At 41.4% G+C, this 25,180-nt stretch overlaps 1 protein-coding gene across 4 annotated transcripts in view; it reads right to left on the reverse strand.

Annotated features, from left to right (window-relative positions):
• Positions 1-25,180, reverse strand: part of ENTREP2 (endosomal transmembrane epsin interactor 2) — a 381,215-nt gene that overhangs the window by 43,650 nt on the left and 312,385 nt on the right. For all 4 annotated transcript variants that reach the window (XM_084642441.1, XM_084642439.1, XM_084642440.1 and 1 more), the window contains one exon: positions 15,008-15,115. In XM_084642441.1, coding sequence (XP_084498567.1) covers positions 15,008-15,115 — 108 coding nt within the window. The remainder of the gene's footprint in view (positions 1-15,007; positions 15,116-25,180) is intronic.

Genomic DNA, 25,180 nt, shown 5'->3' on the forward strand with positions numbered 1-25,180 from the left:
GTGTGGGAAATATGTCTCTGTATTGTAGTTTAAATGAATTATTACTCAAAGTTTTGCATTCATATGCCTAGTAAGCAATCTATTTCCTGAATCTTTTTTGTTGTCTGTATTGTTACAAACATATTTACTGACAGGTATTTTGAAATAAATTACCAAAATAATTGAAACTGGATTATATTTGGTTATTTTGAGAAATAAAATATGAAACATTTTAAAATATTGTGCACAGAATGTTTAATGTTTTGGTGCAGAATTCCCCCAGGAATAGAAAGAGGAGAGAGGGGGGAATGTGCCAGTATCCAAACTGACTACACTGAAACAGGAGCAACCTAGAAAAATATTCTTCCAAGCCCAGAGAGTAAAACTGGAGCTCCAGAGTGGCTAATTTGATCATGTGCCATATGCTGCGCCTGTTCCTGAACTGCAAACATCAGAAACAAAAGCTGCACTTTCTTATTTTTTGCTATTCTTGGCTCTCTCCTTTTGCGAGCATTTCTCTTGTTAAACAGAATTGAATTTTAACAGCACAATCCAAGAACCACCACCTAAAATTGGCTCACTATTTTTTCCCTCCAAAAGTGCCTGTTGAGACACTCTCCACAAGGCCTTATCCCTTTAAAAGACTATATAAATATACTAGAGAACAGAAAATCAGGGCAATTATTAAACAAAAAGTTAGAGAGACAAGGTGGGTAAGGTAATATCCTTATTGGACCAACGACTGTTGGTGAGAGATCCAAGCTTTCAAGCTTACACAGAGCTTTTCTTCAGGTCTGGGAAACAGAGCGTCACAGCTACAGAGAAAGTTAACATATTTTCTTTTAATTTAGTTTGCAATTAGTAAATGCTTTTTTTTGTTTGTTTGATGGTATACAGTAAGCAACACCTGGTCCTTGGCAACAAAATCCAAAACCCAAGATTACTGTTATGCCAGTACAAAAGTAAAGAAAAGGGGAATATAAAATTACAACATACTAAAAATACTAGCCAATCTTCCCAACAAATCTGCGGGTGAGAAATTAATACCATTAGCAGAGTTGTGTGTGGCACTCTCACCAAAGGTCTGTTTGTTCTATTGCTGGTTCTTAATAGTGCTATTATTCCTTTATTAGTTACACAAACATCAATTATTTTTACAAAATCATAGCTAATAAGTGATAAGAGACTGATGGGTGCAAGTTCTGAGTGGAACACCTGCCAGGCAATGACGCTGAGAGAGATTTGGGAGGTTTTAAAAAACTTCTACAATGTTAACTTATTAATGTGGAGTGTGACAATCATGACAACAGCAAATAATGTATACAATTCAATCTTGAATATTTAAACTTCATTTATCTTGAGTTCTCTGGTGTACAATAGGGTCATGTCCTCTGATGTCTATTTATTATATTGAAAATTCCCTAGATTACCAAATGTCCATCATGAGATTTGATTAATCAAAGTTGTTCTTTAATATTATCCCAACAGAAAGATACGTTAGTGAATCTTTGAAGACACTCATACAAGAATATATGGCAACATTTTAAGGGGTAATTTTTCAGAAGTGTGTTAGAATTTAGCCAAGTAACAAGTGAATAAATACCCTGTAAACTCTATCCTGAAATGCCTTAATTAAACTCTTGATTAAATATAAAATTTACATTTAAATAAGCATAAAATCATAACCTATTACATCCAATTGGCTGAGCTTGTGAGGCCTTACACAGAACTCAATGGTATTAATCTATTTGTCTGTATTCATGTAATGCAATAATGACGGAATGTCACATCTGATCAATTTCAAAATTTAAGGGAATGTTCTAGAAATGAATGGACTATTGATTTTGGGGGAAAATCAGGGCATTGCAAGTAGGGAAATGAGGGACAAACAAAGTCATTTTCATTTGTCGATAGCACCCATTTTCAGCTATCAGAAGAACGATAACCCTGCTCATCCTCCTAATAGAGTTTAATATGTTGACCCCCTAAATGCCTTATCTCTCCAAAACACAGAGTAGAAATAATTGCACTCCCTCTGGGAGCCATGGGGTGGATGCTCATCCAGAAGGGGAGAAAAGCAGGCTTCCTTTCTCCCTCCTAATGTCCTGCCTCCTCAAAGCCTGTTTCATGGTGGGAGAGAGAGGAAACCAGCTGTTCATTCCTCCCATCCAATCCAGGGGGAAGAAAGGTACATTTGGGGAAAGGAGACATAGAACCCTTGGCATGGGGGAGGAGAATGCAATCAGGAGAACAGAGCCCCTGGTCTGGTGGGGAGGTTATGGCGAACAGGAATGGGGAGAAACAGAATCCTGGCCTAATAGGGAGCATGGGTGGCCCTGCTGTGAAGATGTGACACCAAGCACACCTGGATAACATGATAATAAGATGTGGCATACTCAGATAATGGGGAGTTGTCACCCTGCCTTGTTTAGCAGGTGATGGAAGGTCCAATTGTTTAGCCTCGTGCAATACCAAGACTTTGAATGGGAAACCACCAAAAGCAACTGCAAACAATCAAAACCACAAGGAGGTTAAAAAAAGGAAACAAAACACTGTTTTCAGTATAAGACAGAGGAGAGAGATGTATTCTGGATCCATTCATTGGGGAAAACCTTTGTGGAGCGAGGATGTTTTCATGAATGTTTGGACCTCATTCTTGGGAAACCAGCCAACTCTGCAACAGGCCGAACTTTGTGAGGAAACCCTACTCCATTTAATAAGTATGATAACTATTAAAAACAGTTGACCCAGGTTCACATTTTGTGATTTTGTTTTGTATTACAGACATTTGTTCCCACCATTCTCTCTCGTTTCTAGTTAAATCTTTATTTTTTCTTAAATAAATGTATTTTGAAGTGCACACAAGTGCTGTGTGGTTTAAGGTAAAGGTAGTAAACTGGGGTACACTGCCCCTTCGGGAGCAGAGGATCTGGGATTTCTGTGAGTAGCCAGTTTCTGGGGCTGGATATCACAGAGGAATGATTCAAAGGGACTCAGGGATTGGGGTGCCTCTATTGTTAACCTGCAAGGAGAAGTTAGGGTTGGCATAGCCTTGAGCGGCTGAAAGGCTGGTGGTGTCAGGGAGTTGATAATCTGCCAGGCAAATGCAAGAATCCCTCACTCTGAAAGCAGGTAGTAACAAGGCAACTCACTGTCCCGGGTCCCCTGAGAACTGTCACGGGGGAGAAGGGAATGGGGGAACAGATAGCCTCTGGCTTAAGGGAGAATGGGGGACTCTAGTATGAGGGGAAGAGGGGGACACACAAAGAATCCCTATTGGGGCCAAATTGGGGAACCCTGGGTTGGGAGGAATGGGCGTGAACAGAGAGCTCCTCCCATGGAGGGGGGGAAGGTGGGAAAGTGGGGAATGGGGGCAGACAGAGCCCCTGGCAATGAGGGTAGAATGGGGAACATGAGTAATGGGAGGCATACAGAACCCCTAGTGGCAGGAGATTGAGGACGCTGGTGTGGGGGAAAAGGGCAAGAGGGTACACAAAGCCCTGTCATGTGGGCAGACTGGGGGAATGGCGGCGTAGATGAAAATCGGGGAATGGGGACACACAAACTCTGCCATGGTGGGGGAGAAAGGGGACTCTGGACTGGGAGACTCTCAGAATACTTGGCAGGGGGAGTTGCAGGGAGTTGTTGAAACAGACAGGATGCATCCGATGAAGTGAGCTGTAGCTCACGAAAGCTTATGCTCAAATAAACTGGTTAGTCTCTAAGGTGCCACAAGTACTCCTTTTCTTTTTGCGAATACAGACTAACAAGACAGGAATGGGAGCTAGTGGGGATGATGAAGGAATGCAAGGAGCCACTGGTGTAACAAACCTGGCCTACAGAAACTGTGAAGCGTGAGACACCCCCCCTCCATGTGTATATTTGAGATATAAAGCATTACAGAACATATGCTGTACATACATACATACTGTTGTGGAGGATGTTAACTACATGTGTCTACGGACTTTAACAGGAGCTGTGGAGGTAAATCCTTGTAAACTGCTTTGAAAATGTAAGGGGTAGGTATTGTTCTAGTGCATTTATTTTAATTAAGCTGATAATAAATCAAGCAACACAATATACTATAATTAGGCAAACTTATTTTTAGGTTTTATTAGGTTCAAAAAATCAAGTGAAATAACAGAAATATACAGGATTTCTTGGGTTAAAAATACTGGGCCTATTGACGCAGTTGAAAGCCTTTTTGTTTGGAATCCAACACATAGCATTGAAAACTGAGTCAGTGATACAGCATCAAACAGACAAGGTCATGCTGAAGGTAGCCATGTGCAGAATTTTAGAATTGTTTTAAAAAAGGGGTTAATCCTAATCAAAGGCCAAGGTTCTGGTACATTTATTCCTTGATTATTATTATTTACTATATGAATTTTGCTAGCATCAAGAGGCCCCAATCAGGAACTGGGCCTCATGCTGTTAGCCTCTGTATCACAAGTAATGGAAGGATGATCTCTGCCCTAAAGGTTTACATGCAGCTTCCTGCAGAGCAAGGTACTACTTTAGATGACAAAGAGAATCAAAATCTGTCCCTAAGAAATTTGAATTTGGAGAGAGGATTATTTTAAAATAGTTGGGGGATAATGCAAAAAACAGAGCTCTAAATGTAATTTAAAATATACAGTTTAAACATTGCTTACAAGTAAGTAACAGCACTGAACAGACAGGTGGTGTTTGAACATCACCCAAAATCAATTATGAGACTATCATAAGCAAATGTAAAATTAAATGAAAAAAGTGACATTTGAAAAGAGCACATATAAAAAGCAAGGAGACCCTAGTTTGCGATAAGCAATACCAGATTAGAAAAAAAATATCAAGAAGGTGGTACTGTTAGATTCCAAGCAATGAATAATAGAGGCAAGTATTTCGTCATGCATTTCGTCAAGGTCTTTGACTTCACATGCTTATTCTTGCTATACATATGGGAACAAATGAAAAGCTTAAACTTTATGGTCAAAGAAGTTAATTGAGTTTAGGATTATTTGTGATCAGTTTCCTTGCCTAGACAGTTAAAACAAAAAAAAAGAAGTCTCTCTGAGGACAACTGGAAACATTTATTTATGCTCATATTGATGAACTCCTGTGGAGCTGCCAGTTCAGTTTTATACCTTTAGGTATAGATGGCAGAATTGTTTATTGTGATTCAAAAATCTATGGGTTTTAAACTTGTGATTCCAAGGAGGGAGCTGTTAGCAGAAAACTAGAACTAATAGATTTTCCTTAAGGCTTGAAAGTACAGGTTTGGTTTTTTTAACAACTAAGGATCTTCAAATTCACAGGCAAATTTACCCTAAAAGTTGGTACAAATATGTAGCATTTCTGGACAACTCATCCAAGATCAGTTCATCAAATGTACATAATATAAATGTCTAAATGCAATAAAATACAGTGAGTTTCAACATGTGCATCTGGATAACTATTGTATGCACAAGCCATAAAGAAAGAAGAAGATTCATGAAGCATAGCTGCAGATTTGTTAAGCTCTGTGTTGCTAAGCAAGAAACACCTATAGCATATGGGAATTACATCATCCACAGGGAAAATTGGATACTACAACAGAATTATATAATGTGATTTAAAAATCTACCATCGTTATCAACAGCTATTATCCAAAGCCCACTATGGAGTCCTGATAACAAATAAGAAGTTCTTTCCATCTGGCTAACTTTTGGGGCAAGGAACACACTAATGCAGAATAGAAAATCACAGAAGAGACAGATTGGACCATATAGTTTATTATGTATAGTTTATATCAGTGCAGGATTGTTCCCTGCAGCCTCATTATGGATGGTAATGAAGTAGTATATTTTATTGGCACAGGAGGAGGATCTATCTATTCTACTGAGTAATAACAGAGCACTGAGTGAAATATGTTATAATATTTAAATCATTTTAATCTACAACTGCAAGCATTTCCCCATGTTACTATCTTAACACTGCCAAGGTGAAACCCTCCTGTCACAAGATGGCAACAGAGATGTGTTGTGCTTTAGTGAGGAGGAAGAAGCAGCAGAAACAGGGAACATTAACTTGTAAGCAAGGAAGTGAATCAGACTGGGGAGCCTACCGAGGAAAGAAGAGAAACAAACTTGGTTAAAAGTTTTTGTGTGAATAAGACCCAGTTTTTGTGGGGTTAGGACAGTGAAAAGCAAAGAAAACCTCTGGGCCAGATGTGCAGCTAATGTAAGAAAGTGTAACTTCAGCGTAACTAGGCTGGTTTACATTAGCTGAGGATCTGGCCCCAGAAAGCTGAAGGAAAGGAAGAGAGGGAAAAATATCAGGATTAAATAGGAAAAAATATGGATACCTTGAGGAGAGGAAAGATAGGCTCTTCAGGACTTCTTGTCTCTGAAAGCAAGAAAAATAGAAGAAGGATGTCTAAGGCCACGAGAAGGAAGAAATATGGGACAGCTAGAAAGCATGTAAAATTGGAAGATAAATATAAGGAAAGAGACAAAACAGAAAAAAGGTGCAGAACAGAAGATGAGTAAAAGAGACTCAAAATGGAGAATCAGAGAGAGAACAAAGAAAAAGAGAAAAGGAAAGTGGGAAAAGGGAGAGAAAAATATATACATTTCCAAGGCTAACTCATTTTATTTCCTACTCAGGTTCCTATCTTTTTTGTACATGCGTTTCAGAAAAGGGGATCAGAAAGAAAAAGTATTGATTGTGGTTCAGAGACTAGGGAAATGAATAATCTTCAGGCTCATCATGGCCATCGGGAAAAGAAGAGCAATCAAGCACTTTAATATTCCAGTGGGAACATTGTCATCTGTATGTGTTTGTTCCAGAGAAATGTGCTGCTAAATGACATAAAACAATCATGAGTTAAACTTCTCTGAATATTCATGACTACATTCCTGGGTGCATGACATTATTGTTATGCTAGACAGACTGATCTTATCAGGTCTGAGCATCAGTTATTCTCCCGTTCATTATTGAAAGGTGAGAAAACTCCTTTGTGATCAGGACCTTTAGTTATCAGGCATCTTGCAGCTGAGATCAGTGAAGGAAAAAAACAGACCGATGGTTCTGTACAAAATACACCATATAATAAAAGTCTTCTCATGATTAATATTTTACACACACTGTCTCATGTGCTGAAATGAGAGAACTCTTTCTCAATGCTGTTTATGACATGAAAGAAGGATTATGGAACAAGCACTGCATGTCCATTTATAAACACACACATACATATATGCACAACTTATGTTATGCACCAATGAAAAACTGCATTTATTGTGCACGTTTGGAGCCATGACTGCACTGCACCTACTAATAAATATATCCCACCACCACCACTTCACTCTCCCCCACCATTTACCTATGGCTCCACACACACAAAAACTTTTGATCAAGTTTGTAACCAGTTGCTGGCACATTTGACTGTAAAGGTGTTTTGTATCCATATATCACATGATTAAAATGCAGTAAAAATGGCAGCTAACAGTATTTTGCACCAGCCAGTGGCCTACACTGGCACATGGTTGTCTTTCTGTAACCAGTTCAAACTCAGTTATTTTTTCCAGCTTATACGGGACTTTTAAACTATGCCTGTGTAACTAGCTGTGCCAGTCCTTCCTTCTAACTCTGTGCAGCATACCACAGTGTATGACTGCTGTCATAAATATAAAGGGAAGGGTAAACTCCTTTAAAATCCCTCCTGGCCAGAGGAAAAATCCTCTCACCTGTAAAGGGTTAAGAAGCTAAAGGTAACCTCGCTGGCACCTGACCAAAATGACCAGTGAGGAGACAAGATACTTTCAAAAGCTGGGAGGAGGGAGAGAAACAAAGGGTCTGTGTCTGTCCGTACGCTGCTTTTGCCAGGGATAGAACAGGAATGGAGTCTTAGAACTTTTAGTAAGTAATCTAGCTCGGTATGCGTTAGATTATGATTTCTTTAAATGGCTGAGAAAAGAATTGTGCTGAATAGAATGACTATTTCTGTCTGTGTGTCTTTTTTGTAACTTAAGGTTTTGCCTAGAGGGATTCTCTATGTTTTGAATCTAATTACCCTGTAAGGCATCCTGATTTTACAGAGGTGATTCCTTTACTTCTATTTACTTGTATTTCTATTAAAAGTCTTCTTGTAAGAAAACTGAATGCTTTTTCATTGTTCTCAGATCCAAGGGTTTGGGTCTGTGGTCACCTATGCAAATTGGTGAGGATTTTTACCAAACCTTTCCCGGAAAGTGGGGTGCAAGGGTTGGGAGGATTTTGGGGGGAAAGACGTGTCCAAACTACATTTCCCAGTAAACCCAGTTAGAGTTTGGTGGTGGCAAGTGGATATTCCAAGGACAAAAGATAAAATTAATTTGTACCTTGGGGAAGTTTTAACCTAAGCTGGTAAAAGTAAGTTTAGGAGGTTTTCATGCAGGTCCCCACATCTGTACCCTAGAGTTCAGAGTGGGTGAGGAACCTTGACATGGTGGCAGAGTGGTGGGATTAACCTGAAATCATTTTGAGATCAATTTGAGATTTTTTGAACTAGAAATACAGATTTTAAAAAGGAAATTTTTTTTTCTTTGGAGCTGCTGGAAAGCAGCTTGTTTTTTCTCTGCTTTGGGGCCAGAGCAGAGACAAAAGGGGATTATCTTTGTGAATTGCAGGTTTTCTTTGCCTGGAGGCAGGGTACTTAACCTCCTGCAGGGAAATTCACAGTCTTGGTAAACCAGAAGTTTTTTTTTTCCTAAAAGTAAATAGGGGGGGGGGTGGTTCTACCCATTTGCCTGGAGACAAAAGTGGCAGGGGCTTTTTTTTAGGATTTTGATTTTTTTTACAAGGAGCACTGGTTTGAAAAGGAAGTTTTTTTTCCTTTAGGCTGCTGGTAAGCAGGTTTCCAAGTAGTTGGAGTTTTTTTGCTTTGATTTGGGGCCAGAGCAGAGACAAAGGGAATTGTCTTTTTCTGTAGGCTGACAATCACTATCAGAGAATAGGTATTCTATTCGAGCACAGCAAAATTTTACAGCCAAGTTTTGTTTGTTTTCGGGTGTAAAGTTAGTTAAAAACAGAGAGGTTAGGATGACAAAATCCACGGCTCAACAAAAACTGGAATTAGCCAGATTTCAGGCTGAGGAAAAACAAAGGAAACATGAAAGACAGATAGAACTCCTGCGGCTGAAGAAGGAGGAGAAGGAAAAAGAGAGGGAGCATGTGGAGGAGGAGAGGGAAAAAGAGAGGAAGCATGCACTGGAGATGGAGAAGGTAAATGCTCAGCAGAATATACCAACAAACCCTAGCAATCCTTCTCCAGGTACCACTACCTATCCCAGGAAGTTCCCCACCTACAAGGCAGGCGATGATACTGAGGCCTTCTTAGAAAACTTCAAAAGGGCCTGCCTTGGGTACAACATCTCTACTGACCAATACATGGTAGAGCTGAGGCCGCAGCTCAGTGGACCCTTAGCTGAGGTGGCAGCTGAAATGCCTAAAGAACACACAAACAAGTATGAACTGTTTAAATCCAAGGCGAGAGTCAGAATGGGGATAACACCCGAGCAGTCTCGTCGGAGGTTCCGAGCCCTAAGGTGGAAACCAGACATGTCATTTACCCGACATGCCTACCACATTGTGAAACATTGGGATGCCTGGATATCAGGAGCAAGTATTGAATCTCCAGTAAATTTTCCCTTCCTAGTACAAATGGAACAATTCTTAGAGGGGGTTCCTGAGGAAATAGAAAGATACATCCTAGATGGGAAGCCCAAAACTGTAATCGAGGCAGGAGAGATTGGAACCAGATGGGTGGAGGTGGCAGAGAAGAAGAAAACTGGTCGCAGTTGGAGCGGAGACCAGAAGGGACAACCCCAGACCACACCCTATTACCGGGGGCTGTCCAAAGCCCCACCTACCTCCCAAAGAACCCTCCAGACCCCTTATCGTCCCACCACCCCGTTCTCCAGCAACCCACCTCGCCCCAGTGACCCGTCAGCTGGACGATGTTTTAAATGTAATGAGCTGGGGCATGTAAAGGCAAACTGCCCCAAGAACCCCAACAGATTACAGTTCATTGCACCGGAATCACACCAGAGGTCCGCAGGCCCAGATACCTCCCAGATACCCTTGGAGCGGAGGGAAACTGTGAGTGTGGGCGGGAAGAAGGTCACCGCATGGAGGGACACCGGAGCACAAGTGTCAGCTATCCATGCTTCCTTAGTGGACCCCAATTTAATCAACCCAGAGATCCAAGTGACGATTCAACCCTTCAAGTCCAACTCTTTCAATTTGCCTACAGCCAAGTTGCCTGTCCAGTACCAAGGCTGGTCAGGAACGTGGACTTTTGCAGTCTATGATGATTATCCCATCCCCATGCTGTTGGGGGAAGACTTGGCCAATCATGTGAAGCGGGCCACGAGGGTGAGAATGGTCACCCGTAGCCAGGCTAAACAAGCCGTGAGGCCTAGCTCTGTTCCGGAAACTTCTATCAGGACCCAGTCAGAGGTGATGGACCCGGACACCAGGCCAATGTCTGCAACAGCAGTAGCGGATCCAGTCCCAGAGACCCAGACGGAACCAGTCCCAGAACCAGAACCAGCAGAACAACCAACACCAGACCCATTGCCAGCACTGAATCCAGTACTTGCAACCTCAACACCAGAGGGCCCCACCGAACCTGAACCGGCAGCAGCCGATATCCCTATACAAGAGGCTTAGCCGGAGCCTGAATCCCAACATAGTGCACCAGCGGAGAGCAACCCCAGTTTCCAGTCAACGGAAACAACCCCATCCCCTCCATCGCTTCCAGAGGGACCAAGCATAGGTCCACAATCCAATGAGGAACTGATGTCTTCAGCATCAAGGGAACAGTTCCAGTCCGAACAGGAAGCAGATGAAAGCCTCCAGAGAGCTTGGACGGCGGCACGGAGCAACCCACCGCCTCTCAGCTCTTCTAATCGATCCAGGTTTGTTGTAGAAAAAGGACTTTTATACAAGGAAACTCTTTCTGGTGGACACCAGGAAGACTGGCATCCTCAGAGACAGTTGGTAGTTCTAACTAAATACCAGGCCAAGCTCTTGAGCTTAGTCCATGATCACCCTAGTGGCCATGCTGGGGTGAACAGGACAAAAGACCGTTTGGGGGGGGTCATTCCACTGGGAGGGAATGGGCAAGGATGTTTCTACCTATGTCCGGTCTTGTGAAGTATGCCAAAGAGTGGGAAAACCCCAAGACCAGGTCAAAGCCCCTCTCCAGCCACTCCCCATCATTGAAGTTCCATTTCAGCGAGTAGCTGTGGATATTCTGGGTCCTTTTCCGAAAAAGACACCCAGAGGAAAGCAGTACTTTCTGACTTTCATGGAGTTTGCCACCCGATGGCTGGAAGCAGTAGCCCTAAGCAACACCAGGGCTAAAAGTGTGTGCCAGGCACTAGCAGACATTTTTGCCAGGGTAGGTTGGCCCTCCAACATCCTCACAGATGCAGGGACTAATTTCCTGGCAGGAACTATGGAAAACCTTTGGGAAGCTCATGAGGTAAATCACTTGGTTGCCACTCCTTACCACCATCAAACAAATGGCATGGTGGAGAAGTTTAATGGAACTTTGGGGGCCATGATACGTAAATTCGTAAATGAGCACGCCAATGATTGGGACCTAGTGTTGCAGCAGTTGCTCTTTGCCTACAGAGCTGTACCACACCCCAGTTTAGGGTTTTCCCCATTTGAACTTGTATATGGCCGTGAGGTTAAGGGGCCATTACAGTTGGTGAAGCAGCAATGGGAGGGATTTACACCTTCTCCAGGAACTAACATTCTGGACTTTGTAACCAACCTATAAAACGTCCCCTGAACCTCTTTAGCCCTTGCTAAAGAAAACTTACAGGATGCTCAAAAAGAGCAAAAGGCTTGGTATGATAAACATGCCAGAGAGCGTTCCTTCAAAGTAGGAGACCAGGTCATGGTCTTAAAGGTGCTCCAGGCCCATAAAATGGAAGCATCGTGGGAAGGGCCATTCACGGTCCAGGAGCACCTGGGAGCTGTTAATTATCTCATAGCATTCCCCACCTCCAACCAAAAGCCTAAGGTGTACCATATTAATTCTCTAAAGCCCTTTTATTCCAGAGAATTAAAAGTTTGTCAGTTTACAGCCCAGGGAGGAGACGACGCTGAGTGGCCTGAAGGTGTCTACTGTGAAGGGAAAAGTGCTGGTGGTGTGGAAGAGGTAAACCTCTCTATGACCCTTGGGCGTATGCAGTGACAGCAGATCCAGGAGCTGTGCACTAGGTACGCACCAACGTTCTCAGCCACCCCAGGACTGACTGAACGGGCATACCACTCCATTGACACAGGTAATGCTCGCCCAATTAAAGTCCAACCTTACCGGGTGTCTCCTCAAGCTAAAACTGCTATAGAACGGGAGATCCAGGATATGTTACAGATGGGTGTAATCCGCCCCCCTGGAAGTGCATGGGCATCTCCAGTGGTTCTAGTTCCCAAACTAGAAGGGGAAATACGTTTTTGCGTGGACTACCGTAAGCTAGATGCTGTAACTCGCCCAGACAACTATCCAATGCCACGCACAGATGAACTAGTAGAGAAACTGGGACGGGCCCAGTTCATCTCTACCTTGGACTTAACCAAGGGGTACTGGCAGGTACCGCTAGATGAATCTGCCAAGGAAAGGTCAGCCTTCACCACACATCTCGGGCGGTATGAATTTAATGTACTCCCTTTCGGGCTGCGAAATGCACCCGCCACCTTCCAAAGACTTGTAGATGGTCTCCTAGCGGGATTAGGAGAATATGCAGTCACCTACCTTGATGATGTGGCCATATTTTCGGATTCCTGGGCAGACCACCTGGAACATCTATAAAAAGTCCTTGAGTGCATAAGGGAGACAGGACTAACTGTTAAGGCTAAGAAGTGTCAAATAGCCTAAACAGAGTGACTTACCTTGGACACCAGGTGGGTCAAGGAACTATCAGCCCCCTACAGGCCAAAGTGGATGTTATCCAAAAGTGGAAAGTCAAAGAAACAGGTTCAATCCTTCTTAGCCTTGGCTGGTTATTACAGACGATTTGTACCACAATACAGCCAAATCGCTGCCCCACTGACAGACCTAACCAAAAAGAAACAGCCAAATGCCGTTCAGTGGACCGAAAAGTGTCAGAAGGCCTTTAACAAGCTTAAAGCGACACTCATGTCTGACCCTGTACTAAGGGCCCCAGACTTTGACAAACCGTTCCTAGTAACCACAGATGCGTCCGAGCGTGGTGTGGGAGCAGTTTTAATGCAGAAAGGACCTGATCAAGAATTCCACCCTGTAGTGTTTCTCAGCAAAAAACTGTCTGAGAGGGAAAGCAACTCGTCAGTCAGCGAAAAAGAATGTTACACCATTGTCTATGCTCTGGAAAAGCTACGCCCATATGTTTGGGGATGGCATTTCCACTTGCAAACTGACCATGCTGCACTGAAGTGGCTTCACACCGTCAAAGAAAATAACAAAAAACTTCTTCGGTGGAGTTTAGCTCTCCAAGATTTTGATTTCGACTTCCAACACATCTCAGGAGCTTCTAACAAAGTGGCTGATGCACTCTCCCGTGAAAGTTTCCCAGAATCAACTGGTTAAAATCATCCTTGAGATGTGGAAAATATTGTTAGTCTTTATGTACTTGGTAGTATATTTAGAGATGCATGTGTCTTATTAACTCTGTTTTTCCTAGAGCTCCAGGAAGATATCCCAGCCAGTGTTTCACCCTAGCTGAGATTTGGGGACATGTCATAAATATAAAGGGAAGGATAAACCCCTTTAAAATCCCTCCTGGCCAGAGGAAAAATCCTCTCACCTGTAAAGGGTTAAGAAGCTAAAGGTAACCTCACTGGCACCTGACCAAAATGACCAATGAGGAGACAAGATACTTTCAAAAGCTGGGAGGAGGGAGAGAAACAAAGGGTCTGTGTCTGTCCGTACGCTGCTTTTGCCAGGGATAGAACAGGAATGGAGTCTTAGAACTTTTAGTAAGTAATCTAGCTCGGTATGCGTTAGATTATGATTTCTTTAAATGGCTGAGAAAAGAACTGTGCTGAATAGAATGATTATTTCTGTCTGTGTGTCTTTTTGTAACTTAAGGTTTTGCCTAGAGGGATTCTCTATGTTTTGAATCTAATTACCCTGTAAGGTATCTACCATCCTGATTTTACAGGGGTGATTCCTTTACTCCTATTTACTTCTATTTCTATTAAAAGTCTTCTTGTAAGAAAACTGAATGCTTTTTCATTGTTCTCAGATCCAAGGGTTTGGGTCTGTGGTCACCTATGCAAATTGATGAGGATTTTTACCAAACCTTTCCCAGGAAGTGGGGTGCAAGGGTTGGGAGGATTTTGGGGGGAAAGACGTGTCCAAACTACGTTTCCCAGTAAACCCAGTTAGAGTTTGGTGGTGGCAGTGGATATTCCAAGGACAAAGGATAAAATTAATTTGTACCTTGGGGAAGTTTTAACCTAAGCTGGTAAAAGTAAGTTTAGGAGGTTTTCATGCAGGTCCCCACATCTGTACCCTAGAGTTCAGAGTGGGGGAGGAACCTTGACAACTGCACATATAGCTGTTGCTGCTTTGTGTGTATGCCCTCTACTACAGCTGAGACACTAATGGACAGCTGCCTAGATTTGCCAGAATTTACTTATACAGACAGTGTGATAGCTGAAAATTGAACCTTGTTACTTGCAAAGCTAATGGTCACCTCTTAGTTTCAAAATCTCTCTTCAAGACAAAACTTTTATACCACCATCAACCATCATTGACTTTACATTTGTATAAATTACAAATACATACATGACAGGTTTCAGAGTAGCAGCCGTGTTAGTCTGTATTCGCAAAAAGAAAAGGAGTACTCGTGGCACCTTAGAGACTAACAAATTTATTTGAGCATAAGCTTTCGTGAGCTACAGCTCACTTCATCGGATGCATTCAGTGGAAAATACAGTGGGGAGATTTATACATACATGTAAATATATCTGCATATAACATACAGATAAATTCACAGAGAGAATATAACTATCATTAAAATGCACTCACCATTTGCAAAACATCAGAAGAAACCATCTGCATGCAGCACATTGCAGTTGCCAAAGCACAGACAATTGTGGAGATGATATTGAGAGCACACACGCTGAACAATAGATCCTGTGAAAAGACAAACAGCACAATGTCACTTCTTATCTTGGTGATACACATGACAGGATTGCAAATATTTTTAGCAGATTTGAAAATAAATGCTGTCAATTGTTATCTATTTGATATAATCTTAATTAGCTTTGTACAATTCGCTCAGCATGTAAACTTTCTCTTATCCCAAACACACACACTAAAAACAAAAAAGAAAACTATTATCCAGAGAAGTAGCTGAGCACTAAAAATGTTTTTTAAAATGTTTTTGGATCCACACTCCACTGATGTTACACAAACTACTACAGCTTTTCTTGGGTACAAAATCCAACACACTGTTGCCAGAAAGAGAATATGAGTCTGACTTCTAATTTTTAGAAATACAATGGCCAATTTAATTGCTTTCAGTATTTTAAACATACAAGTTAGAATTTTATTTGCTTTTAAAAATGTCAATAGAAAAAATGGTGAGAAATAAAGAGTGGTACACTCTTATTCCAGATAGTCTGCACCTCTGGAATAGCATGATGGAAACCCAGAAAGATGGCAAAGGACAAAAGGAATCCATCTAGGTCTGTTACGTTGTGTCGAGTTAGTAACTGCACAATGATATCTTTTCAAGAACAATAACAACAGGAACTTAAAAGAAAAAAACAGAACTAAATAATATATTGCCCAGATTTAAAAATACTTGAAATTAAAATAGCAGCATTTTCCCCAATACATTTGTAATTTTTAAAATGTATCCAGTTCTTAGAGCCACCTGATTTGCATGTAGTGTGTCTAACACTGGAGGAAGATAACTGTGATTTACAATATCAACACAAACTTAATAAGCTAATATACTTTCTCCATATTTAGAAATTGTGCAGCTGCGGCACAGCTGATATACCTATTGGGTTATATTGCTGCAAGCACAGTGATGCTTGTAAAGAACTGAATGGCCAGGAGGTGAAAGTGGTTCATGGCAGATATTTGGAAAAAAACCCTGTTAAACAGGGGACAATAGAACTCAATGGATAAAGAACATTCTGGAGAATCTAAGTCTTAATCTTAAAAACTATGCCATTTCTGTCCCTTCCAATAGCTAAATAACTTACATGCTGTAAACCAATGTATTGTTATCTTGTTGGCTGAAGCAAGTCTGAAACAAAAGTACCAACAGATGCAAATTTATCATTGCCATCTTAATTACATACTCCCCAAGTGACCAGCATTTGAAAATGGAAATCTGCCAACCCCTGGGAGGCACAGGAAATCCAGCAAATAGGTCAGTAAGTTCCAGTCACTTAACAGGATACACTGAGCCGGATCTGTTCTTGCTGCTCTGCTCAGCTGTTTGCTGGCTTCTCAGGCAGCTGGCTGGCACATGGGAATAATGGATCAGTTGGGTCCACAACAGAAAGGCAGGAAGAGAGCCAGTCTCCCTCCCCCTCCCCACAATATGGAAGTGAAGGAGGACTAGTTCAAGCAAAAGGATGCACTGACAAACACCAAGAGTGTCAGGATACTTTCATGGGGTAAACTGGGGAGGCACTGCAGATATTCAGCTGGTAAGCAAGTGGCACAAAAAGAGGAGAAGGAAAGATTGTGAAAGTTCTGGGCTCCAGAGGTGAGCCCAGGTGATGAGCAGGAGAGAGACAGACACATGATTGAAAGGGAGAGGAGTGCCAATGACCAGGAATAAGAAACTTGGTGCCATTAGAGGAACATATTCAAGTGAAAATCCCCTAAACAACAACATTCTAGAGCAGGTTCACCAAAGTAGTATACATTACAATAATTATAATATGCTGTTTGTATCCCCAGACAGAAATATAAACTGTACAGTTCATGGATTCAGAAATCCACACATCCCTCACTAAAAACTCAGAATGTGAGGAAGAACACGCAGCAGACTCCAAAGAATACACAGATATTCATGGAATACTACATTTGACATCATCATCTCTAAAAACTTACTATTGCTGACTTTCAGTTTAATAATTTCTATCTCTTTCATTACCCACACAGCAATCTGCTCTCCAACAAAGAAGAGACCCACCATCAACCAATGGAATGACTTCAGATTTACACAGGTGAAAATGAGAGCAAAATTTGACCATCTGTGTGCAACAGACTTTCATAATGTACCTGCAGTAATTTGCAGGTGCAACTGATGTCTTGTAGACCTCCTCGCAACCAAGTGACACCATAAATCAAAGTACTTAGTAAATGCCATCATTTGCACATATAAAAGATTGCAAGTGCAAAACTGCCCATACTGGAGCCAAAAGTAGCTCCAGACTTTGGAAATATGGGCTTGTAAGTCTCTACATGTAATAATAAAAACTGATGTGATAGAATCAAGATAGCCTCCATGGTTATTATGTTCCGTAGTCCAGGTGGAACCCAAAAGTCTTATTAATTCACATGTGCAGATTAATATCTCCTATGCTCAAGTCACAAAGTCAGTAATGAGTAAAGCTAATATTAATTAGAGGTGTTCTAGGACAATTCTGTTTCATTGAAACTTTTGAGATTTCAAAATTTGATTTCATTCCACACTGAAAGAAAACCAAAACCTTTAGAATGTTTTTGCTAAAATGGAACGATGTGAAAATATCAATTTTCCAACTGAAACTCTAATTGAGCTTTTTGATTCAGAAAGAACGGATCTGTGGGTGAGTAGCTTGGTCACTAAGACACTGGCCTGGGATGTGGGAGATCCATAGTCAAGTCCCTAGTCTGCCTTATTGAGAGCAGAGTTCTTCATCCCAGATCACTCTAAATCAGGCAGAGAAGGGACTTGAACCTGTGTCTCTCCCACATTTCACACCAGTGGCTAAGATCCTAACTACTCCCTACCCCTCCCAAAACTTAGTTGAAATTGATATATCTTTGTGAAACATTTCAGCTTTGATAAAATGAAATCTCTTTGAAAGAGTTCCAACCAGGTCTAACAACAACAACATTGTTCTTTGTCCAACTGCAGGTAAAAATGGAAAAGTCTGCTGTTTCAAAACTGCTTGCTTATTCTGATCCTTTAACACTATACAAATTTGCAACAGAGAGCAAAAAATATAACATGCATAGGGAGGGAAAATTTCAATCCCTGTCTGTCCCACTCCCAAAAGCAACATTTCAGAAAAAAAGGAGGCACAAGGAGCATCTATGAAGAATGTTAAATAATGACTTCTCAATCTGAAGTAGCTCCAAGTCTAAAAGATCAATGTAAAGATATGAATGACAGGTCAAGTCAAATATAGAAAAACACAAATAAGATTTGCAGAGCACACAGTATGACCTGGATCCTCACAAAGTTCCTACTATAGAATACAGGCACCTGTAAAGAAAGAAATCACCAAACAAGATTTGAACAGCTCACCCATAAACCCCCAAATCAAACCTGAGCTTTGTATTAAAGGATTTGGTGAAGCAGGAATATCAAAGCAGCAGAAGAAGCAGCCACAATAAATCCCGTACAGGACAATTCTCTTGCTGACTCCTCAAGGCCCTGATTCAGTAAATCACTTAAAACACATGCATAACTAAGTATGTGTTAAAAACTTACTGGGTGAAATCTGTGCTCTCTCTCTAACTGAGGTGTAGCACAGAACTTGCAGCCCAGGACAGGGGGTAGGGGCAGGGTAAGGTGGCTTTAATTTTAAGACATCTTTGCACCATCCTGATCTTGGGGTGTTTCAGAGGCTGGAAAAGCCTCCGGCAAAACTTAGACAGCCCTGTATGACTTACAGCAGATTCCTTGGGCTGCTCTAGGGGCCACAATACTGCTCAGAATCTCCATAGTGCTGTGCCCCTATCAGGCCATTCCAGCCCTTAACACAGCATAAAGGGACTGAAGTGGGGTAAGGATTTCACCCACTGAGCTCAGCACCTGCTTAAGTACTTTGCTCAACTGGGGTCTATGACTGCAAGAAACTGTCCTCTTCTCTGAAAAGGTCACCAGATTCATAGAGTCATAGATACTAAGGTCAGAAGGGACCATTATGATCATCTAGTCTGACCTCCTGCACAATGCAGGCCACAGAATCTCACCCACCCACTCCTGCGAAAAACCACTCACCTATGTCTGAGCTATTGAAGTCCTCAAATCATGGCTTAAAGACTTCACGGAGCAGAGACTCCACCAGCAAGTGACCCGTGCCCCATGCTACAGAGGAAGGCGAAAAACCTCCAGGGCCTCTTCCAATCTGCCCTGGAGGAAAATTCCTTCCCGACCCCAAATATGGCGATCAGCCAAACCCTGAGCATATGGGCAAGATTCACCAGCCAGATACCCAGGAAAGAATTCTCTGTAGTAACTCAGATCCCACCCCATCTAACATCCCATCACAGGCCATTGGGCCTATTTACCATGAATATTTAAAGATCAATTAATTACCAAAATCATGTTATCCCATCATACCATCTCCTCCATAAATTTATCGAGTTTAATCTTAAAGCCAGACAGGTCTTTTGCCCCCACTACTTCTCTTGGAAGGCTATTCCAAAAGTTCACTCCTCTGATGGTCAGAAACCTTCATCTAATTTCAAGTCTAAACAGATAAAGAAGTTACTCACCTGGTGCAGTAACGATGGTTCTTTGAGATGAGTGTCCATATGGGTGCTCCACAGTAGGTGTGCTTGTGTCCCTGTGCTGCTGATCGGAGAATTTTGGTAGCGGTGTCCATTAGGCCAGCACATGCGCTGTCTCTCCTCGTGCCCTACCATGAGCATGCATGGTCTAACCCCCCTCAGTTTCTTCTGTACTGCAGAGTCATTGATAAGAACTCCAAAGTAGAAGGGAGCACCCATACGGACACACAACTTGAAGAACCATCATTACTGCACAAGGTGAGTAACTTTTTCTTCTTTGAGGAGTGTCCCTATGCACTGCTCTATAAATCTCTGAGATTGGGACATTCTTGAAGAAGGCGATGGATGAGGAGATCGACCCTGTGGAGTGTGTACAAATAGTATTCAGAGGGGGTCATATTGCTAATTTGGTGACATTGTCTGATACAATTTGAGACCCACTTGAAAAGCCTTTGCGCCGATATTGCTGAGCCCTTGGATATTTCCCCAATGGAGAGGAAAAGTGGGGGACTTCCTTATGGACTTTGTTCTGTCCAGGTAGAAGGTTATGGCCCTTCTGGTATCTAGGGTATGTGATATAACCTCTCTGTTGTCTCGGTGAGGCTTAGGACAGAAAGTTGGAAGATGAATCAACTGGTTCATATGAAATGGGAAGGTTACTTTAGGAACAAATTTTGGATATGGTCTTAGCATAACCTTGTCCTGAAAGAATACTATATAGGGGGGATGTGCCCTCAGAGACACTATTTCTCCTATTCTCCTGGCCAAAGTAATCACTATCAGGAAGGCCGTTTTCACTGAGAGGTAAGTAAGCAAAGAGGTATTATTACACAGCAGAAAATCCTCAGCATGATGTACCTAACTGCAAAAATGGTCCAGATTTCGGATTTAGTGTATGTCGGGGAGATTTTTGGGATGTCTGTGACTCTTACACACAACTTAGACTGTACACTGGCCCTAAAAAGATCACGACTGTTTATAACATCTTTTAGAGTCCACCTAGAGGCTATAACAGCCTTCCACCATCCAGTAGACAGTCCACCATCTGTGACATCCAACTACCAGAAGGTTCCTTAAGGATATAGTAAAACTCTTGCCACAAACTTGGCTTTCCACTCCCACATGGGATTTAAACCTGGTAGTAAAAGGACTGACCAGGCCTTTTTTCGAACCTGTGGCCACCTGTTTGCACTGTGTCAGGGTTGGGTACAGCCTCACTGCTGAGTCCATGTCCCAGGGGGTTGGGGGGAAGCTGCACAGTGATCTCCCACCTCTGTGCAGCCAGTGGTCTGTGCTTCCCAAAGCCATGCTGCAGCCTCCACATTTATCTGACGAATAAAATTTGCAGAATTTTAAAATACTGTGTGCGGAATTTTTAATTTTTTTTGCACAGAATGCTCTCAGGAGTAATTACGAAAGCAGACAGCAGCTCACACACTGCGTTTTATTTATCTGCTAACAGATAAAGAGAAAGGCATACTATAAATCCCAAATTCCTATTAACAGGGGAAAAGAAAGCCCCCAAATAAATCTTGTTCTCACAAATACTTCACTGTGTTTATGAAGATTATTGATGGACGTGTTAACTTTTCGGCAAACTTCAGGTTAACTCATGTTAAGCAAAGTTCATTCCAGGTATGAAAAGAAATGAAACACAGAAAACATAACAGAACCTGTATAATTACTACTTCTAAAGAAAAACACAGATTGTGTTAAATAGAAAGGTGCCAGATGACAAAAATTATAAAAGCATGCAAGTTCAGAAGCACTAGGGATTCAGGCCGCTAGAATGTTTAATATACAATTACTTCAATGTTTTATTCAACCAATAGTTTTTTATTGTTATAGTTGTTGAGTTATGTAATAATCTAGAGTTCTAGACGATTCAACTGCCTGCTACTGGCATCTTATAGAGCATGGATTGAAATATCTAATGGATATTAGCTCAGTTATATCTGGATTTTAGGAATTCTTTCTATAGAAAAAGGTAATATATGGATGGCTAAAGCCCATAACAAAGTGCAGAGTCGTAAAATATTGTATTCTCTCCACTCCAAAGAGAGAATGATCATTATAAATACTATACATCTATTTTCAGTACAAAGCATTATTTTGTCATAGTTTATACTTTCAAAGCTAGATAGCAGAAGCTCCGGCTATAGAATAAAGAGATGCGTATAAAATATGGAACAACAGTGGCACTGGTGCCACTAAAAGTACAGGTAATACAGAAAGGTCAAGCACCAGTAGAACAAATCTTACATGAATCATAAGCATCTGATTTATAGTATTCTATAAGTCAGCTTCAACCATGACCCACCCCTTAGCACATGTAGAGAGGGAAGAAAAAGGTTAAAATTATTCCCTTTCTTCCTCCCTCCCACTCTGCAAACTCCAGGAACAGCACATAACCCAAGAGTTGCTGTCTACTCTGGATCTGTCAGTTTTCTAAGTCTTCTTTGGGAATTATTCTTGGACCTCACAGAAACCAGTGCTTCATTTTTATTCATATCTAACTCCTTTAGAACAATAGCCTCATTAATTTTTGGTGGCTCTCCAGATGCTGATCACTGGAGGAGTAGCTGATTCCAAGTAGCCAAGTGCTTCTACAACGAATCACATCCCTCTCAGTTTCTCCACTCCCATGATCTCTCTGGTTTGCCTCTTTTTTGCATTCGTTTAATGTGGCTCAGATTGCTTTTCAAGGTTAAATTAGATGTTTGGGGCAGAAATTATGGCACAGAGCAAGCATGCCCGTCTTGCCAAGAATTCCTTTTTCAGATGCAAAAGGCCCATAACTTAGGTGAAGGCCTTTTTGAGAATTGCTATTGCTGCAGTTTTGTTCCCAGCTGGGACACAGGATTAGATTTAAAAATGTGGTCATACATCTATGAACAAACAACATAGGCCGTACTACAGGATGGCAGACTATCCTGGGAAGTGGTGTCTGTGAAAAGGAGTGGAGGGTTATGGTGGCTAATCCATATGAGCTCCATGTGCTACAAAGTGGCCAAAAAGACTAATGTGATACTTGAATGAATAAACGGGAATATTAAGTAAGTAGGTTATATTATCTTTGTATTTGGCATTGTGTGACTGCTACTGGAATACTGCATCTAGTTCTGGTGTCCCCAATTCAATAACTTGGACAGGATTCAGAAACGAGCCCAAAGAATGATTAAAAGGATTGGAAAAAAATTCCTTATAGTCACAAACGCAAGGAGCTCAATCTATTTAGTTTATCAAAAAGAAGGTTAAGGAGTGATTTGATCACAATCTATAAGTACCTACAGGGGGAACAGAAATTTGATAGTAGAGGGCTCCTCACTTAGCAAAGAAAGGTATAAACAAGATTCAGTTATTAGAAGTTGAAGCTAGATAAATTTAGACTAGAAACAAGGTGAAAATTTTTAACAGTGAAGATAATTAACCATTGGAACAGCTTACTAAGGGTTACGGTAGATTCTTCACCAGTGGAAATTTTTCTAAAAGATGTGCTCTATATAAAACAGAAACTAATTCCAGGAAATCCTACAGCCAGTACTTTACTGGATGTCAGACCTGATAATCACAATGATCCTTTTCTGACCCGAGAATGCCTAAATCTATAAACTTATGGCCACTGCATGCTATGCAATCTTATTATAGCCACATTATAGCCCCCATTTGGTCTCAGTTATTTTTAGTAAAAGTCAGGGACAGATTGTGGGCTTCTGTGAATTTTTGTTTATTGCCCTGTCTTAAAAATAACCATGATAAAATCTTAACTTTACTGATTATTACTAAACACATAACTGTGGTGAGATCTCTCATTGTCAGTAAGGGTTTGCAATCAGGCAGTTTGAATTAATGACCTCTGAAAAGGCAATAGACAATACCAGGAGCAGGGAGTCCAAACTGCCTAGTGTTTCTTGCATTCAGGAGGTAAGATTCCTAGAACAGAGGCTGCGGCCAGATATGCTTTGGGGCATGCCCAGTCCCTAGAGTGCCTAGAGTCCAGGTATCTTGGCTGTGTGTGGAGGATCTCTGCAAATGGTTGGGAATAAGGCTTAGGATCAGAAAGAGGCAGCTAAAGCAATGCTGTAAACAGCCTGATACTGGTACAAGTTTACCACTCTCAAACTGGCTGATAAGACCTTATGCTGTGCTTTTGTTTATCCGGCAGGAGTAGCCCCCAAGGCCTTTGGTATGCCCCCTCTGTGTGCATCACCGGCCCCCTTTGATGTGGTCACACATGGAGCCCATAGAACTGAATCTCACAGAACACAAGTGATGTGCACACCTTGTGCAGTCCTCCCAAATCCTACCACCTCCTTACATACTCACCCTCTTGCCTGAGAGCTAAATAGATCTACAGAGAAAGGAGCAGAATATTTATTTTTATGAATAATCCTTTAATTGGTTTCCCAAATTTAGACTGCTTCCTATAGTTCCTTTATACCATTAACAGCTAATGCCAAGGGATTTCTTTCTCACAGAAGCCTTCCTGTGCTCTCTCCTCCATTACAGTCCCAGGCACAATTAGGAGTTTGTAAATTGTTGAAATAAAGCTGCTGCTATATCCTTGAGAGTTCAGAACTGCTTCAAAAGAGTAAGAAATGTCAGTCTCACTGATTTGTGGTCCTATAAAATGTCACAGTTGGAGATATGCAGAGAGGCTGCATAGGAGAAGATCAAAAGTTAAATATAATTCTTCAAAGGAACAGAGACCCTCAGGCAAAGACATTCACAGGGCAACCAATTCCCATAATCCACCTAATTTTGAAAGTTATATTAGATGAGCTAGATGAAAATATTTTCTATGTGGAAAAAGGGGTGAGTTGGGGGAGGGGGGAAAAAGCTGGAGTTTAACCCATTGTTTTATATTCTTCAAGATTTACCCCAGAGTTTCAAAATAGCCAAATATTCCTTAGGTCCTTGTTTCATTTGAAATTCAGATATAAAAAAGATAAGTTTATTAAAATGACCTGAATTATATAGCACAGTTTCCATATATAGGCAACCTCTCCAAGATCCTAATCTCTCATCAATAAGAAGTGACAGCATCTGAAGCAAATACCAAATTCTAAGGAGAATAACCATTTTTATTGATCTGATTCTGCCAGACCATGTTGGGGGAGATACACCCGCCTTGTTAAGTATTGCCTTGATCTTACAAAAAAGAAAGGGATATTGCACATAAGAAGGTGCGGCAAATTGATGTGTGGAGATTGTGACCCTGAGATGACAGTGTGATTTTTGGCTAACTAAATGGTGCATTATTGTAAGTCTGTGCCATTGTGTCCCCAGTGGCTCTCTGTTGTCCCTACTAGTAGGTTTTCTATGAAGTGTGTTGTAAAGCCAGCAAACAAGCTGAATCATTCAATGATGGGGATCAAATTCAGGATATAGGTCTCGAGGGGAAATATAAAAAACTAGTCATTTGCTGTATCAAACAGATGGCAAAAATCTTGTTCAGTAATGCTGCCACGGTACGAATATGGGTTAGCTGTTGAGTGTATGAAG

Source organism: Lepidochelys olivacea (genome assembly GCF_965140295.1).
Source record: "Lepidochelys olivacea isolate rLepOli2 genome assembly, chromosome: 10".
Lineage (NCBI taxonomy): Eukaryota > Metazoa > Chordata > Testudines > Cheloniidae > Lepidochelys > Lepidochelys olivacea.